The 17,279-nt window shown below is 33.2% G+C and overlaps 4 protein-coding genes across 4 annotated transcripts; 2 read left to right on the top strand and 2 right to left on the bottom strand.

Annotated features, from left to right (window-relative positions):
- Positions 1 to 806: 806 nt before the first annotated feature.
- Positions 807 to 8,758, top strand: FG379_002479 (putative Armadillo/beta-catenin-like repeat protein; the record flags this gene model as incomplete). The annotated part of the gene is made up of 2 exons (XM_067327809.1): positions 807 to 822; positions 1,077 to 8,758. The coding sequence occupies 2 exons, from the start codon at positions 807 to 809 to the stop codon at positions 8,756 to 8,758; spliced, it is 7,698 nt and encodes a 2,565-aa protein (XP_067184184.1).
- Positions 8,759 to 9,629: 871 nt separating this feature from the next.
- FG379_002478 (uncharacterized protein) lies at positions 9,630 to 11,144 on the top strand (the record flags this gene model as incomplete). Its single annotated transcript, XM_067327808.1, has 5 exons — positions 9,630 to 9,695; positions 9,850 to 10,046; positions 10,115 to 10,430; positions 10,493 to 11,090; positions 11,116 to 11,144. The coding sequence occupies 5 exons, from the start codon at positions 9,630 to 9,632 to the stop codon at positions 11,142 to 11,144; spliced, it is 1,206 nt and encodes a 401-aa protein (XP_067184183.1).
- A 33-nt stretch (positions 11,145 to 11,177) lies between these two features.
- FG379_002470 (uncharacterized protein) lies at positions 11,178 to 11,903 on the bottom strand (the record flags this gene model as incomplete). The annotated part of the gene is made up of 1 exon (XM_067327800.1): positions 11,178 to 11,903. One exon carries the CDS (start codon positions 11,901 to 11,903, stop codon positions 11,178 to 11,180), a length of 726 nt encoding a protein of 241 aa, XP_067184175.1.
- Positions 11,904 to 12,964: 1,061 nt separating this feature from the next.
- FG379_002459 (uncharacterized protein) lies at positions 12,965 to 15,497 on the bottom strand (the record flags this gene model as incomplete). The annotated part of the gene is made up of 2 exons (XM_067327789.1): positions 12,965 to 15,304; positions 15,462 to 15,497. 2 exons carry the CDS (start codon positions 15,495 to 15,497, stop codon positions 12,965 to 12,967), a joined length of 2,376 nt encoding a protein of 791 aa, XP_067184164.1.
- Positions 15,498 to 17,279: the final 1,782 nt, after the last annotated feature.

The raw sequence follows: 17,279 nt of genomic DNA, 5'->3' as shown, positions 1-17,279 counted from the left end.
CAACGGAGGTCAGGAAAGAACAATGATCTAGCAGTAACTTGAACAGTATGCAAATAGTTAAACCTCCGTATATGTACGACAGGTGTGGCAATAAAAGTACATGTTTAGCATGTTTCAGATGCGTAAAACAAGATGAATGAATGCACATTAGCAAAAAATAACGACCAGTCGTGTGGATATTTACCTCAAAACTGACCCAGTTCGTGAATGCATTGCTAACAAGGCTGAGAACAGACCGCATCTCAAATACATCTGAAATCAAGGGGTTAAAAAATAGTGGAATAGCTGAGGACATCATATTTCATCGGAAAATGACCCACTCCATATCTTAAATTTAGATGAAAGGCTGGTTAAATCGATTTAGATGTTTGGTCTATAGTTACTAATGACAAGTGCAAACACCAGTAATTACCTGGATATTTTGCATGCACTACAAAATGCAATGCGAAATGGCAAAAGCCCGCATTTTAATTTTGTGTACAAATAATAAGACGCGGGTATTTAAACAAATCCAGAAAAAGCCATATCTTATTCGCGCCTACATGCAATTTATATCTTGTAAACGAGGTTAAAATCTATTTTTATACTTGAATAGAAAAAACCAATTTTTGAAGAGGAAACTTAAATGGGATAGAGTTCAAATAATTGAAGAAATCAGGTGTATTTTTATTTATCTCTGCTCAAGTACTTGGTCAATTTTTTATTTATATTTATTTACTTATTGAATACAATAGTGAGAATTGCATATATAAAGGAAAGAATATAATTCATTTAAGTTACGGCTACAAAGCCAGAATATTGCAAAAATGGCAGTGACAAGAAGTAAGTTTTTTTAATCATTTTGGTTTAGTTCCGCTTGGTAGAAAATGGCGAGATGCGAATGCGTAGTGAATATATTTGTAGATAGGAACATGACTTTGACTTATCATGCGTGATTCTGTCGTTAACTATGTCACTACTGTTTTGCAACACACTTGTGCCGTTTCTCCCTCGAGTAGCTGGAATTGAATTGAAATAAGTCTTTTCTGTAACATTAACTATAACAATCATTCTTTAATAAACAATTAAAACAATAGCACAACGTGCTCCCGACAATGGAGTTGCAACTGCAATATCGTCTGCAAACCAACACAAGAAGTTCAAGAGAATGTTGTTGTTTTCACTAAGATCACTTAGTGATCTATGTGTTCCCCCAACATTGCTATATAAGGAGAACTCATTGGACGCAATTCAAAGAGGAGTTTTGGAACTCATGAGTGAGGCATTGCAACAGTTTCCAGACGATGAGGATATATCGATGAATTGTGTAAGAATAGTGTTTGGTATATCGGAATTTATGAAGGAGGCACAAGATAGCGAAATAATTAATATGTTCATATCTGGTAATGGTTCTTCAATAATATCATTGGCAATAAACAGTTTAATAGAGACAAATGAGAGTTGTTTGGTACCTATAATATGTTCTACGATAGAGAACTTATTTTCAGTAAATGCAATAGATGCCGAAGTGGCAGCAGCAACACTTGGCAAGTTTTTCGAAAGCAAATACATTGGCAATTCTGAAATGATAAGAGTAACGAGTGCAATATGTTCAATAGCACAAAGTGAGGTAGGAGCCGTTGCATTTGCTCAATCAGGGGTAGGAACAAAGGCGTTATCATTTGCTCATAATTGGACAAAAACAGATAATGAATCGGCAATATTGATAGAAAATTGCTTGGAGATTGTCAAGTTGTGTGCAAGTAATGGTGATGCACCAGAGGATGCTCTTAAGGCACTAGTACATATAATTGATTTATATCGCAATCGTAGGGGTGTCGCTGAAAAGGGTGGTGCCTGTTTAGAAATGTTTATGAATCCACAAAAACTGATGGAGTGTTTGGTTGTTATTAAATCACCAACGTCAGATATTTCGCAAAAAGATGATGCATTGACAATGTTATCTGCAATGGCATATGTATCTTCATTTGCAGATGAAATTGTACGTCAGGGTGGTATTTCACTGGTAGTTGAGGCGCTGAATCAAGGTGTGAGTGAATATTCACAAAGTTCAGATGAGGAGCATATGAACAGATCCGGTCGCGTTATCGTTGGTTCACTGAGAGTATTGGCAAGAGTTGCATCAAATCCCTCAAATGTTGATACATTAATAAGTTCAGGTGGAATAGATGCAATTTGTGCTTCATTTACAACGTGTATAAGTAATTTGGAGATATCAACGGCAGTATGCCAATCTTTATATCCATTATTTGTGCGTGAAACAACGGCAGTGGCGGCTGCGTCAATAATGGGTGATTTGCTGCAATTGTTCTATGCGAATGTTGAGAATGATAAAGACTTTACAAAGTGTGCTGCCGACTTGCTGTCAATAGCGTCCCAACATGCTCCATTGGCAGAAGCATTAATAAGCGTGCAAAGTGTAGAGATAGTAGCTACGTGCTTGAACTACTACTGCGATGATGCAGCTTACCAAGCAGCATCTTTAAGCACATTAAATCATTTGGCACCATTTATAAAATCGTTACAACCAATATCCGAGTTTGGAGGCATTTCTGGTATAGAAAAGTCTATAATGGAGAATGTAAATGATGAAACATTGGTTACAATCGCAATACAGTTGGTAGAAAAACTCTCGAATGTTTCAGAAAGTGCGATATATCTAAGTCAGGGTGAGATGGTAAATGCAATATTGGAAGCAATGCTGGTACATAATTCGAATGAATACATTCAAAAGGCAGGTTTGAACATTTTGGAAGTGATTGCGACTGACAAAGATGTCACACTTCATACAAGTAATTTACCAAAGGTGGCACTTTCAGACCCAAATGCAGCATACAAGGACTTGGCAGCAATAGCAGGTTTATGCAAGATTTCAACTTTGACACCATTATTCTCTTCTTTGAACATTTGTGGAGATATATTAAACTATGCCAGAAAATGGATATCGGAGAATCCATTCGAAGGACAAGAAAGATTAGTATCGGCTGCATTTCAAACAACAAGTACACTAAAAATATCGGAGGCATCAGGCGATTTAGGTCCAACCATTGTTCAGTTATTGGATATCGCAGCAATGCCACAGATGAAAACTTTTGCGGAAAAGAATACAAATGATAATCCAGTTGTAGAGAATATGAAAGCAGTTAGAAGCTTAACAGAAGTACAAAGAATAGGAAGTGATGAGGTTGTCGTAGATGTCGTTAATTCATTGGTGTCTACAATAAGAAAGTATATTGAAAATCGCGTTGTACAGTTGCAATGTATTAAGTCGTTCTGCATCATAGGTGAGAACGAGAGTGGTGCAAGGGCAGAAATAGAAAATGGCGTCATCAAAGTTTGTTTGGCGTTTTTACAAAGAACAAAAGTATTAGTTGACTGCCAAATAGCAGGTTTTACTTTGTTAACACTTCTGATTAAGTATTCGCCGGATGCTATAGAGATACTAAGGAAGTCTGGGGCAATAGAAATAGTACAGGGAGCAATGAGACTGCACAATCGTAATTCTGAATTGAGATTGATATTAGCACCATTAGCACTGGCACTAGTTCCAGTGACTGAGATTAAAAAGATAATATCGGAAAAAGTTGGTGAAATAAAAATATCCTTGGATTCAGGTGATTTAAAGACGATATTACAGGCATTAACAACATGTAATGAACTAGCAGTTACACCAGAAGGATGTAAATTCGTTACATCCGAGGGTATACCAGCGTTGTTGCCCAAAATTGAGGAATTGGCAAGTAGCAAATTAAATACAGAAGAGGCAATATTGGCACAGAATGTATTATGTGCGATGGCAACATTGTCATCCTTAATATCTACGTCAAGAGTTGGCAAGGTTGCACTAGTCAAGAGCAATGTGATATTAACATTGTTGAATATATACAAGAATTTATCTAAATGTACATTTAATGAAGAAATAGAGACAGGTATTGTAGATGATTTGGTAGTTATAGCAAACTTGGTCAGATTTGATATGAAGGTAGCGGAAACAAGCTTTGATAATGGAGCGGTGCAGTTGATATGCACTAGTTTGGATAGTTTTCAGGAGAATGAAAGAATACTGGGCTCGGCCTGTAGTGCAATAGCGGCCATGGCCACGTCGCCTAAGAGAGTTGAGGGTCTATTAGCGGAACCATCATTTAATAGTTTATTGGCTAGACTGGTAAATGCAGTAAACATGAGTTCTAAATCAGAAGTAAGAATAAGATGTCTAAATGCAATTAATGATTTAATAAGTAGTCACGATACATCTCTTATACAAATAACGACAGATGTTGGAAGTATAGTAGCAGCATTAGGTATTATTGATAGGTATCCATCTGAGACACAACAAATAAGATCAGCTTGCAGGGTATTAAACTTCATTGGCAACTATGTGGATATAAGAGCATATTTTGAACAAGATTTACATAGATGTGTTGAAGTAGTATTGAGAGCAATAGATGCACAAAAAAATAATGACGAATGTATTGAAGATTTATTGGTATTATTGAATAACTTAACTAATTCTGAGGATAATACGATACTGAGAGAGTGTGCAATAGTTGAATTAATGCAGAATGTAATGATGGTACATAATGACAATCCGGAAGTAATATCAAAGTGTGGGGAAGTATTGTCGAAATGTGGTGCTGACGAAACAATAAAGAGTTTGATGATAAGTATAATAAATACACAACAAGAGAACGGCCCAGATTGTCCTAGAGAATTGGACCAGCTTTGTAGACAATTAGCTGTATTTGTGACAGCACAACCTGAGAATCCGGAAGACGCATTGCAATATACGGAAGCATGTTTACAATCTTTGGTGGCAGCAGCCGCAGAATACCCCGATGATGTAAGATTGCTTTCAAGTATAGCAGTTTTAACACAAAGAATAACGGATAGAGCATTTGACAATTCAGAGGATTCATTCGGTTCATGGGCAGTTGCCACATCAGGTATGATGCAATATATCGAGGATAATTTGGAGGATATGTCTGGAAAGGCAGTATCTACGAAAAGATACGTGTGTTCAGGTATAAGAGTGTTAAGTGGTTGTTTGAATAATCCATATACAAGAAATTATGTATTAGAAAGATGTAATAATGGCACATTTTTGCCACATATATGTGAGATATTTGATAAATATCAGAACGACCCGGAGGTTGTTGCTGAGATATATGAATTTTTAAGGGTATTGGCAGAAGATAGTGTTGGAGCGCAATATGTAGCTCAAACCCCGATAGGAGACATATCAAATATAATATTTAATATAAAGAAACATCGTAAGAATGATACAGTGTCGGTTGAAGGAATGAATTTGATAGGCAATTTGGTAGTAAATGCAGGCGTTGATTCGGCATTGATATGTTCAATAAATGGATTGAATGAGTTACAGGGATTAACCGAAGGATCGTTAAAATCAGACATTAGAGATGCTACGTTATGTAATTTAATGACTAAATTAGTATCTTCCTCACATGAAATAGAGGACAAGTCGTTGGTATCGCGTCAGATAAGAAGATGCAGAGCATATGATGACGACCAATCACTAAACGAAACTCGTCGTGAAGGAGTAGCAGTAGCGGTTTCAAAGTTAATTGGTGCTTCGGTTGCTGTATCTGATAAAGCAAAGATACAAGGTATTGATTCTCCGGCTGAAATATTATCGGTGATTCAAACATATCCAACATCGGCAGAAGTAGTAAGGGAGTCGGCCAAAGCATTGACGCCAATGATTAAAGTTAACGAAAATGCATCATCATTAGTACTGAGCTCAGTGCTACCAATACTAGGAACATCATCATTACAAGTTATAGGTTCGGATCCATATGCAGCAGATGCTGTGGCGGATATGATGTTAACATTGGCTAAAATACAGGGAATGGGTGTAGAGATGTCTCAACAACAGGTAACTGATGACTTGTTAAATTCAATAATGCAATTAGGTGATTACTATGGTGATGAATTTGGACAGGGATTAAAAGCAAAAGTTGAGGAAATAACAAGTACAATGGCAGCGGATGTACCAACGGAATTATCATTAAAGGTAGTTTACGAAATGTTCAAGAGAAGAGAATCTGAAGGATTGTCACTAAGTTGTACTGAATCTACACTAATAATGGAGAAGATGGAATATTTATCCCAAACAATGTCTCAGTATGTAGCAATGGAGAGTATGGAAGGTCCAATAGAAAATGATTTTAAATATGGTTGTATGGCAGTACAATTAATATCAAATATCCAGGAAAATGTCGACTATCTAGTGGATAACACATGGCCAAAAACAATGTTGTTAAATTTGTCAAATCATAATATAGAAACAAAGAATTCAATAATATCGGCATTAATAGATATATCAAAATCTGAGAAATCGGCAATACAATGTGCTACAACTTCGGGAGCAGCACAAATAATGTGTGATTTGGTTCAAGAAATACATTCTTCAACAACACTGGAAGGAGCAGATAGAGAAGAAAAATTGGTATTGAGACTACAATTTGTTGAAAAAATAACAGTCAGTAGACAATTATTTTTGGGTTCTAATATGCTAGACATACTATTATCAATTTGGGATGCAATCGATAACAAGCAGTACAATTTAATAGTTTTGAGGAATGTATTTAGGGCGTTGAGAAGAATAGTATCTGATGAATTTGTAAGTATATTACTAAATGCAAATGTATTAAAAAGATTGATATCAATAATAAAAGCAAAAACAGATATTGGAATATTGCCAGATGTATTGTATTTATTGGGTTCATTAGCAATTATACCAAGTATTAAAACAGATATAGGCGAAAGTGGAGGTATAGAATTCATATGTGAATTGTTAAAGGCATCTATTAAGATGCCACCAGAGCAAATAACACCAACAGTGACAAATGGTTGTCTAGCATTGGCCAATTTAACAATTCAACATACTAATAACAAAATGTTGTTTATAAAATCAAAAGGTCCTGAAATAATAAAATCACTATTTACAGCATACACTGGTTATTGGGACGTAATAAACTCACTTGGTGTATTAATAGTAAATTTGGGATATAAAAAAGATGAAACTAAAAAGGAACTAGGTACTTCGGGAATACCAGCAGTAATTGTTCAGTTTTTGAACAAATATAACGGTGAACAAGAAAGAGTGGCAACGAGAGCATTTATGTCAGTTTTAAAGGCCGTGGCAAATCTATGTTTGTTTACACCAAATATATCAATATTTGCATCAACACATATAGAAAGTGTATTCGATCATCTACTTAAGGTATCAATTAAGTTGCCAAAAGAGACAATATTAATGGAACTGAGAACATTATGCAACATAGCATCTGAAAATGAATCAAGTCAGTTATCTGCATTTGGTATATTAATAAAACCATTAATAGATTTGATAATAAATGCTCCCATGGATGACCCAGATATAAAAAGATTGTGTTTTGATGTATTATCTATGTTATGTAGAAGTCAAAACAATTCAAAGGAATTTCATGCTAACGGTGGCACAGATATAGTTATAAAACAATTATTGAAGAATGACTACGACAATGGATTTACTATATCAGCAATACATTTGTTGTCTTTGCAAACCAATGTACAAGAGCAAATGGAATATATGATATCTGCAGGTATATATAGAGTGATAATAGGCATAATTGAAGGTAAGGAGGGAAGTTCTGATTTAAAGATAGCAGCATTTAGATTGTTAAGACGTTGTGTGGCTGATCCAAGCAATGCTTTAGACTTTATAGCAACTGGAGGTGCACAATCAATATGTGAGTCGATTAAAAACAGTTCTGATCAGACGTTAGTATTGGTCGAGGCAATACGTGTATTATTAGGTTTATTATATTGTGGTAGCCCGGACTTGGAATACAGTTCGTCGGATGCACCAAAAGGGTATCAAGTGTGTCAAATGGATGCAAATGATTGTAGTGGAATAGTTAAATCAATAAATCATTCAATACATAAGGAGGAAAATGGAAGACATTTGCGTTTAATGAGAGCAGGATTTGGTATACTTGTTTACTTGTTATCAGAAAATTTATGTATAGAATCAATTGCGAGTACTGAAACAATAAATGTAATGAGTAAACTAATGACATTATTTGGTTCAGACGGTGATTCAACAGCGCTTATATGTCAGTATATAGTATTTTTGAGTAGATATGCATTGGATTTGATTCCAAGCATAGTAAATGATGAATTTAGGAATTCACTTGAAAGCTCTGCATCAAAAGTAAAAGGCCCAAAAAAAGATTTTATAAATAGTGTAAGTGCTGCATTAACTTCAGCTGATTACACATCATTGCCAATGTTATGTGATAACTTCAATTTCGATATAACACATTGGAATGTGGAACCGTATCCAAACGGTGTGCAAGATTTGCCTAAAGAGACAAAAGATTTCTTAAGAAATGGTGGGAAGTTAAAGATCGTAATGGATGGCAAGTTACGCGAAGATTTTATTTGGAGAGCGTCACAAGATTTGTATAAATTAGAGTGGAAAATTGGCAGCAAAGATACCGAATATAGCAATACATTACCAATTGTCAAGGTGAGAAATATATGGAAGGGTTTACAAAGCAATGTACTGAAATCAGCTAATATTATTGAACCAAGAAAAATTACTGGACCAACATGTTTTGTAATAGTAGGTCCACCTTCGGAGGACCAGCCACAGGGTATGGAAATATCATTAAAGACCAAATCAAAGTCTGAGAGAGATTCCATGATAGAGAGTTTGGTTATGTGGAGAGAGGCAGCTACATGTCGTTAAATTTGTCAACAAAAAAGAATAAGTGCGATTTAGTCAAATATCCATGACATTATTTAGAACAGAAAATAACACGTAATCTAGGTATGGACGTGAATGGACGGTTGGAAGTTGGTTATTTAAACAAAATAAAGCTATATATGGAATAGCAGTGAAAAAGAGAAAAAATTTATAATTTAAGATAATAAGATTTAAAAAGAATATAATATGTTTTGGATGGGTCTATAGATTAAAAGGGTTTAAATTTAAATACAAACTGCGATATGAAGAGAGCAACTAAAACTGTCTGTTATGAGCCACACCAGCGTTTTAACTATTAAAAAACCACGAGCTGACAATACCATTACCGATTTGCCAATGTAAACAACAATTTTAGTGGAGGATAAAGAGAAAAATAATAAATACATATGTTAGAAAAGAAGACCAGATATAAGAATTTTCATTTTTTTTGCCAAGTAAATATGAGAAAAAGGTACAGAGTTGATATATTACTACTGAACTAAGTGAAGCAAACGTTTTTTTCTTGAATTATTGCAATTCTGGGATGAAAAAAAGGTTTAGGAATATGTATGTGATAATAAGTATTTCTTTCTTCAAACTTATTTTGACTGAACTGACTTAATGTTTCCTTTTGTGTGCATAGTTTTTTAATTTTGCATGTTTATGGTTAAGACCGGTATTGGCACGAAATTCACGGAACTCCACGGCATCTTAGCAAAATGGCTGGTTGGGTGGTCTGCCGCCAGGTTAGGTAGATGAAAATTTTTGACTTAAAAAATAAAAAGAGGTGTGAGGGATTAAAACTGAGAGATACATATTTCATTCATCGAGTGTGTTTTTTGTCTTCGAGGTTTTGGTTAATTTTGTTATTATCATGGGGGAAATATTCTTCAAATACGGACTAGATGAGTTTGACTGCATAGGTTACTGTGACTTTGAGGTAGGTTTTCAAAAGTTAATTGTGATTTTTTGGTTTGTAAAGTAAGCAACAGAAGCAATTGATACCTGTTATTATCAACACCACACTTTTGTTGCCAATCCTTAACTTTTTTTTCCCGGGTTGACTGACTCGTACTATTTATTTATGAAACAAGAATTTTGATACACCAGTGGGACTATTGTATGATGAATTTGAGGATATAGTCCTAGTTGCCTGTAATGACAGTGTGTTTTGTTTTAACATTTGTGAATTAACTTCCGATCCAGGTAGATTTATCTGTAAAGGTGAAGAAAAAAAGCTTACGAGTGTAAATAATAATAAAATCAACTTTGGTAAAAGTGTAAAATTCGGGTTAGTTTTTACATTCTTAACGTATCCGAGAATCAATTCTGAGCATTTGGATTTAAATTTTTTTGTAGAGGCAATATAAGAAACATAAAGAAAAGTAGATGCGGTGGGATGGAGGCTAATACTGATAATAAAGACAAAAGTGAATCTGCATGTATGGAGAATTATGTGTTAGTGAATAGAAAAAACTATCCCATTATAGTAACTGATTTCGGACTGAGAACGATTAGTACAATTCACGTTAAAAACAATAAAGATGAATTGGAAAACATTTTCTCAGTTGACTTTGTGGTAGATGCAAATAAAAGTGAATCTACCATGCTTTTTGGTTGCAAGAACAGAATATACTTAAGTGACTTTAGAAACCCGAAACAAGTATCGTGCATTGTAAGTTGTTAATACCGAATAAAAAAATAACACTTAAATCAACAAACTTTTTTCTGAATAAGAATCTAAAACAAAAAACTTTAGATGGAAAAAACAATATAAAACATCAAAAAGGAATAGTGTCATCTCTTTCAGTGAAAACAAAAGGAATAGGTTGTTTTTCTGTATTTTCATCAGGAACATTCTCCGGAAGTATATTCTTACATGATTTAAAGAATAGCGATACTCAAATAAAAATTTTTGATAGTGAAATAAAAATGAATGGAATTACCGAACTATACTGGCTAGAAGATCCACATTATCATGAGGGTATAGAGTATCACTTGATTTCAGGTGACAGAAGAAACGAAAAGTTTTACATTTGGGACGTAAGGAAACCCAATAAAGTACTTTGTAAGATTGAAAGGGAAAACGGTGAAATAGATCAAAGATTTATAATGTGTTTCAATATAAACAAAGATAGCATAAGCAATGAATTCAAGCTTGACATATTCAGTGGGGATTCAAATGGAAATTTAAATAATTTTAAACTAGATTTTGAATATGAGGAAAAAAAACTTAAAAACGAAACTATTTCACTTAGAAAATATAGTATAGACAATAAATCTATTCCCTTTATTGATATAAACAAAAGTAAAAACATACTACTCACTTTATCTGGTGCGAGAACTTTGGAATTAAATAGCAAATGTACATTTAAATTATGGAATTTAAATTCATTAAACAATTAAAATTTAATTAACAAATTTATTTTAATTTGTTATTATTACTTCTTTTCTTAATATTACCACTGCCGTTTACTTGTTTATTACCATCACTTACATCACACTCATTCAAAATTTCCATGGCGATTTTATTTGCCATTTGGCTGTCATTTATCTCCTTTTCGCGTGCTTTCTTTTCCTCAATTTCCTTTTCTCTTGCCTTTCTTTCTTTTATAATTCTCAATTCCTCCTGTTTTTTCCTAATCATGTTCAATTTTTTAGCATCTGAGAAGATGTAGTCACCCCAGTCATCCTGGATTAAATTGGCTTCGTCTCTTATATATTCAACGGTTTCCTTTAACTCTTCCATTGCATTTTCCACATAATTCCATTGTTTTTCTGAAAGAAGCAATTTTCTATATAGTTGCATATTACCCATATATTCCGATGATATTCTTGAATAATTTTCCTGTACTGCCATTGCACTCCTGAGCAGTGACTTTTTCATCTCTGACACCAATTCAGGATTCGACGCTCTTAATCTTAATTTAAATTCTTCAAAAGAACAATCTTGTGGAGCCACTTCATCTCTAAGTTGAAAATAATGTCTCAAATCCTTTTTTGGAAACGTAAGTCTCCCTGATGCAATGAACGCGTCACATAGTATGCTATCCTGATTACAAGAAGTGCTGTAATCCTTTAGGGAACAGTATATTATTGTTCCAAATAGTACTGAACAAACTATTATAAATAGTAGTGCTAACCACATAAATGATATTCTCTCTTTGTGTATATCCACTTTATTTTTTCCTACAGTATTTCTATATATATATTTATAGCTATTATATACTCACATATATATTACTATCCTCCTTTGTGTTAAATATGAAACGGTTTTCTATTTGTCCTTGAAAGTTTGCTTTTATTTCAAAACTAAATCATGTAAAAGAACTTTTGCACTCAAAATAACCCTCCAAAATCCTTTTATTGTTACTATTATTAATTTTAATATCAATACTATTACCCATAACACCAACAATAATGTATTTCTTAGTTGCCGGATTTCAATACAAGATAATTTTAATTCCGTCAGCCCCTCACCACGGACTAATTATTCGTTAAACTACCACTAATAATAATATACTTCCTTGTTTATTGAAATCGGATTAAAAATCTGGGAATTGCTTGAATTTTACCTACTTTGAATAATTTTAGTTTTACCAATGTCCTTAAATTTAAACTAAATTATAAATGAAAAATGTGAGCATCCAAATCCTGAATTTATCATAGTCAGAAGTGTAAATGTTTTATATAATTTTATTTGAAAACAAAATTAACATATCTTATTACTTCATTAGAACTAATAGTTAATTTCAAAGTTTAGTACGAAAATACACATACAATACTATATTGAACTTTAGAAACATTGAGATATTATAGTTTAACCACATTTTTTACAAGTTAAAAAAATCACCTTGATTTAGTTTGTAGTGGTGCATGCATGAATAGTGCATCCATATAACTAAATGAATATTTACCCACATTCTCTCCATACCGTTGCATGCATTAACAGCATAATTCACTAGTAATATATGCTGGCCGTTGGTTTTTCAATGTATTTTTTTATCACAATTATACTTGGGTCTTTCTTTTTCTAATTTGTTGAAATTTTGTTTATAAGAGTTAATATCTATCCTGGTTTATTAATATCAAGGTACTAACGTAAAGTAAAAGAAATATATCTACGTGACAAGGTGAACTAAAGGAGAGAAGTGAAATAAAGTGAATTAATTGAAATTAAAAACATTCTTCTCTTTTTCGGCTATTGAGTTAAAAATTGGCGAATAATGGATCCCTTTGAGTTTGTTTTTGTGCAGAGGAAAATAAGGAACTTTTCTGTGTATTACCAACGGAATTTGGATTTTGAGGCTGCATCTGTTGATTGACATTCATATTCTGTTGCATTATTTGGTTATTTCTCTGGGAATGTTGGGGTTGTGATAATGATTGTTGTTGAGAAGAAACACCACCACGTCCAATATTCATCTTTTGGTTCATATTGTTTTGAAGTTGTTGAAGATCATTATCATACTGTTCATCAAACTCATTGTTTGTAAGAGCAGCTATATTTGGATCCCTTTGAAGAATAGTAGCTGCTTTTTTAAGAGTATTTAATTGGTTATTAAGAGCTCTTCTTTCTTCAACAATATGATTTGGCTCATCTAAAAGATCAGAGAGTCTTTCAGTTTTGTTAAATTCATTGTACAATTGGAACTGTAATTTATCCATAATTTGTCTAACAAGAAAGTGTCCAATTATTTTTGGCACGGAATCTCTTATGTTTCTAACTACGATAGAGAAATAAGAATCTAATCTTTTTCTTATTTCTTTAAGAAAGACCTGTGAATATCTTGTTTTTTTTTTGCTATCTTTATTTTGATTTTGAGAGAATGGATCTTGATTCCAAAGATTAGCAGAAAGCGAATTTGTAACGTTACCAACAGTCTGTTGAACTTGGGAAAATATTTGAGACGTTTTGGTTTGTTCCCTATTTTGAATTGGCTGACCGTCTGGTCCAATTTGCATATTTGGATCCTGCATAGTAGCTTGAGCATTATTTCTCGGATCGTTTGGATTATTATTATTATTATTATTATTAATGACGCTCCCATGTTCAGATAAATATTTTGAATCATTTGTGAACAAATAGCCGGTCTCAGCCTCAACAAGTTGCTCCAATATTATTTTGGTTTTCTCTTTTTCCTCAAGCAATATTTCCTGGCTTCTATCAAGTATTTGATCAGATAATTTTGGGAATCTGCTGAAAACCTTATGAGCAACTTTTTGGCTTACATTCTCCAATGCAGAAGTAACTTTATCTAAACAATCCATTACTGGTGATTGTATTTTTCTTAAATGTGGCAATATTAAGTATTCAAACATATCCGGTGATGGAAACCCAGGCATTGAATCGCCTTCATGCATTCTAATTGCTGTATCAATATCATAATCAGTAAGTTCAGATGTAACATCACTTTCAGTATATTCATCTAAAAGTTCATTAAATATAACTCTAATTTGAGCACCGCTGGACATACCATCGCCACTACCACCGTTTCCATGTTCAAAATAAGTTTGGAGTCTCTTATCATATTTACCACGTATAGTATTTTTAATCATCTCGCAATAATCAGTAATCATTGCCCACATAAGTTGTGTCCTATCATTAGCTTCAAGTGGAACAGACTGACCAAATTCATCTAGGCGAGCAGTTAAGGCTCTTATTCTTGTATTTATTTCACGCCTTATATCAGGCAAAAATGTACGAATATGTTTGAACAATACCTTTGTTAATTTTGACACAAGATTCTTTGTACCAACTAATTCTGGTGGAAGATTCCTATAAACCGGATGGTTTGAAAAAAAATTCATTTCATCTTCGAGAGCATCTTTGATTGTTCTGCCAGATTTAAGATCAGCAGAACTTCTATTCTTAACACCAGTGTAACCAAGTCTTAATGGCACTTCATCACCATGAAGCATCTTAGACGCATCAGTACCTCTGTCCATAAGATCTATTTTCGTAACAACACCTATAGTTCTAAGACCTTTTGGATCAACTCTTCTAGATAATTGCAAAGCATCTGAGGTTGACATATCAGCATTTGCTGGTATAACAGCTAATATTATTGTTCTTGGATCTCTAGCATATCTAATTGCCATATCTCTAGTAAGTTGTTCTATATTATCACATTGATCACTACCTTTTAATGGTACTCTTGTTATTCCCGGAAGATCTATTAGTGTCAAGTCTGGGCATTGTGTGCCATATATAGTTAATATAATCGGATCGTCAACTATTCCTTTATTTTTTCCGGCAACCTCATCTGTAAGACGATCTATTTCTTCTCTTACTTTTTCAAAATCACTATATTTTTTACTCTTATCCTTTTCAAATATTACGTATGCTTCATCAACACCATTTTTACTTGGTATATGAACAAGACGCATTTCTATTGGTCTCCTAGTTACTATACCCTCACCTCTTGGAAGGAAGTCAAATCCAACAACTGACTCAAGTACACTAGATTTACCAGAACTTTGTGTACCAACAACACATATTCTCGGTAAATTAATATATTGTTGCAGTCCCACATCCCTTAGTTCATCCTTTAAAATTATCAAAAAAACGAAATAAAAGTGAAATATTGTATATGTTACACATAATTAAACAGTTAAGTTATTGATCAAATTTTATTTCACAAAAAAATAACACCTGAATATAAACGAAAATCCGATGCTACTTTTTTAATGATTGAAAACTTACAACCAAACTAATTAACTTTCTCAGATTCTGGTACATTTCTTAAATATATTTTACTCTTACTTGCAATACTAATGTATGAAAAAAATAAGCAGTGATATTAGTACTCACTTAAAGAAATATGCATATTAATGCAAATATTTTTTTCTTGTTGTTATTACTAGTAAACTTAAATTATGTGTTTATTACTGTATACAAGCAATGATGCAATTAAGTTATAAATTATAAACTTCAATATTAATATTGTTGCAGTTATTTTACTTTCAATTATTGGCAATTATGCATGAAGAAATTTACCTACTATTTATATTAAGCTAATTAATTAGTTAATTAATTAATTTTCCTTATTAATACTTTGCAGTTTTGTATTACTATTATTTATTAGTGAATTTAATATTAATCGTGAAATATAAGAAAAAACAATGTTTATATATTACTATTCCTATTTAATAGACAAATACTGGATAATAATCTTTTATTCAAAAAAAAATTATCAATAACCGGATATTCTTATCTATACTTGAGAGAACCAGACGGCCCCTCAATATCCCAACTCTTTTCCATTACAAAAGGTCTACATTTACACTACACACACAAACACACAAAATTAAAGTAACCGTGATTATTAAAATACATCAGTGTATTTGTTATCACATTACAGTACTACTGGTTTTGTTTATCTCCTTCTTTTTCACTTTTACACTAGATTTTCAACATAAACACTATTTTTTTAATCATTATTTTAAAACTTATTGCATTGGCGCCAAATTTCACATTTACCCCATTGCCTGTCGGCGGCAAATTTACTGCTAAAAGTACTTGGATGATCCAAACATAATGGATGCGTTGTAATCGATTTGTGAACCTAATATTGGATAAGAGATTCACTATCTCAATAAATTTAAATAGCCTAGTGTGAATTTAGGAACGAAATCAACTCGTATAAGGACTCATTTCTGAATATAACTGTTCACTTCCTGAGATGTCCTGACCTTAATGAACGGAAGTGTAAGGTAATGACTTGAAAATATGTTGTTTAAACGCTAATAAAAAGAAATAAATAAATTAATAAGGTTGGAATCAAAAGTTTTTTTATAATAGATAGGTAGTTTATAAATACTATATTTTTTTAACGCATTAAAAAATCACTTTCTTAGTACTACTTTACATATAGAACATTGTTTATATTTATTCTTATTTAATAATTGTGATTTTGTTATGTGTTTATTGTTATTACAATTAATATTATTTCATCGATATTTATCCACTTGACTAGATTAAATTACTAATTTTTTATTTTCACCGTTTTAGTAGCAAATATGAGTGATTGTCTATTTTTATTCACTTAGTGAATCAGTGGCATCCTTCTCCAGATTAGCTACTTCATTACTTATGTTTTTATCCAATACAGCATCATCCGATACTCTAGATGATTTTGTTCCCATGTCCCTCCCTAGCAATTTAGAACCATCATCTGAGTTTTCACTACTTGAGCTGGACTCCAGTTCACTTTCGGCTTCTGGTTGTTCAGATATTGTTGGTTGTGGTCCTGGTATTGGTGGTTGCGGTTCTTGTGTTGGTGATTGCGGTCCTGGTATTGGTGGTTGCGGTTCTTGTGTTGGTGATTGTGGTCCTGGTATTGGTGGTTGCGGTTCTTGTGTTGGTGATTGTGGTCCTGGTATTGGTGATTGCGGTCCTGGTATTGGTGGTTGCGGTTCTTGTGTTGGTGATTGTGGTCCTGGTATTGGTGATTGTGGTTCTTGTGTTGGTGATTGTGGTTCTTGTGTTGGTGATTGTGGTCCTTGTGTTGGTGATTGTGGT

Source organism: Cryptosporidium bovis (assembly GCF_009768925.1).
Source record: "Cryptosporidium bovis isolate 45015 chromosome Unknown contig_32, whole genome shotgun sequence".
NCBI classification, from domain to species: domain Eukaryota; phylum Apicomplexa; class Conoidasida; order Eucoccidiorida; family Cryptosporidiidae; genus Cryptosporidium; species Cryptosporidium bovis.
Note: the sequence above shows the minus strand (reverse complement) of the source record. Positions and strands in the feature narration are given on the sequence as shown.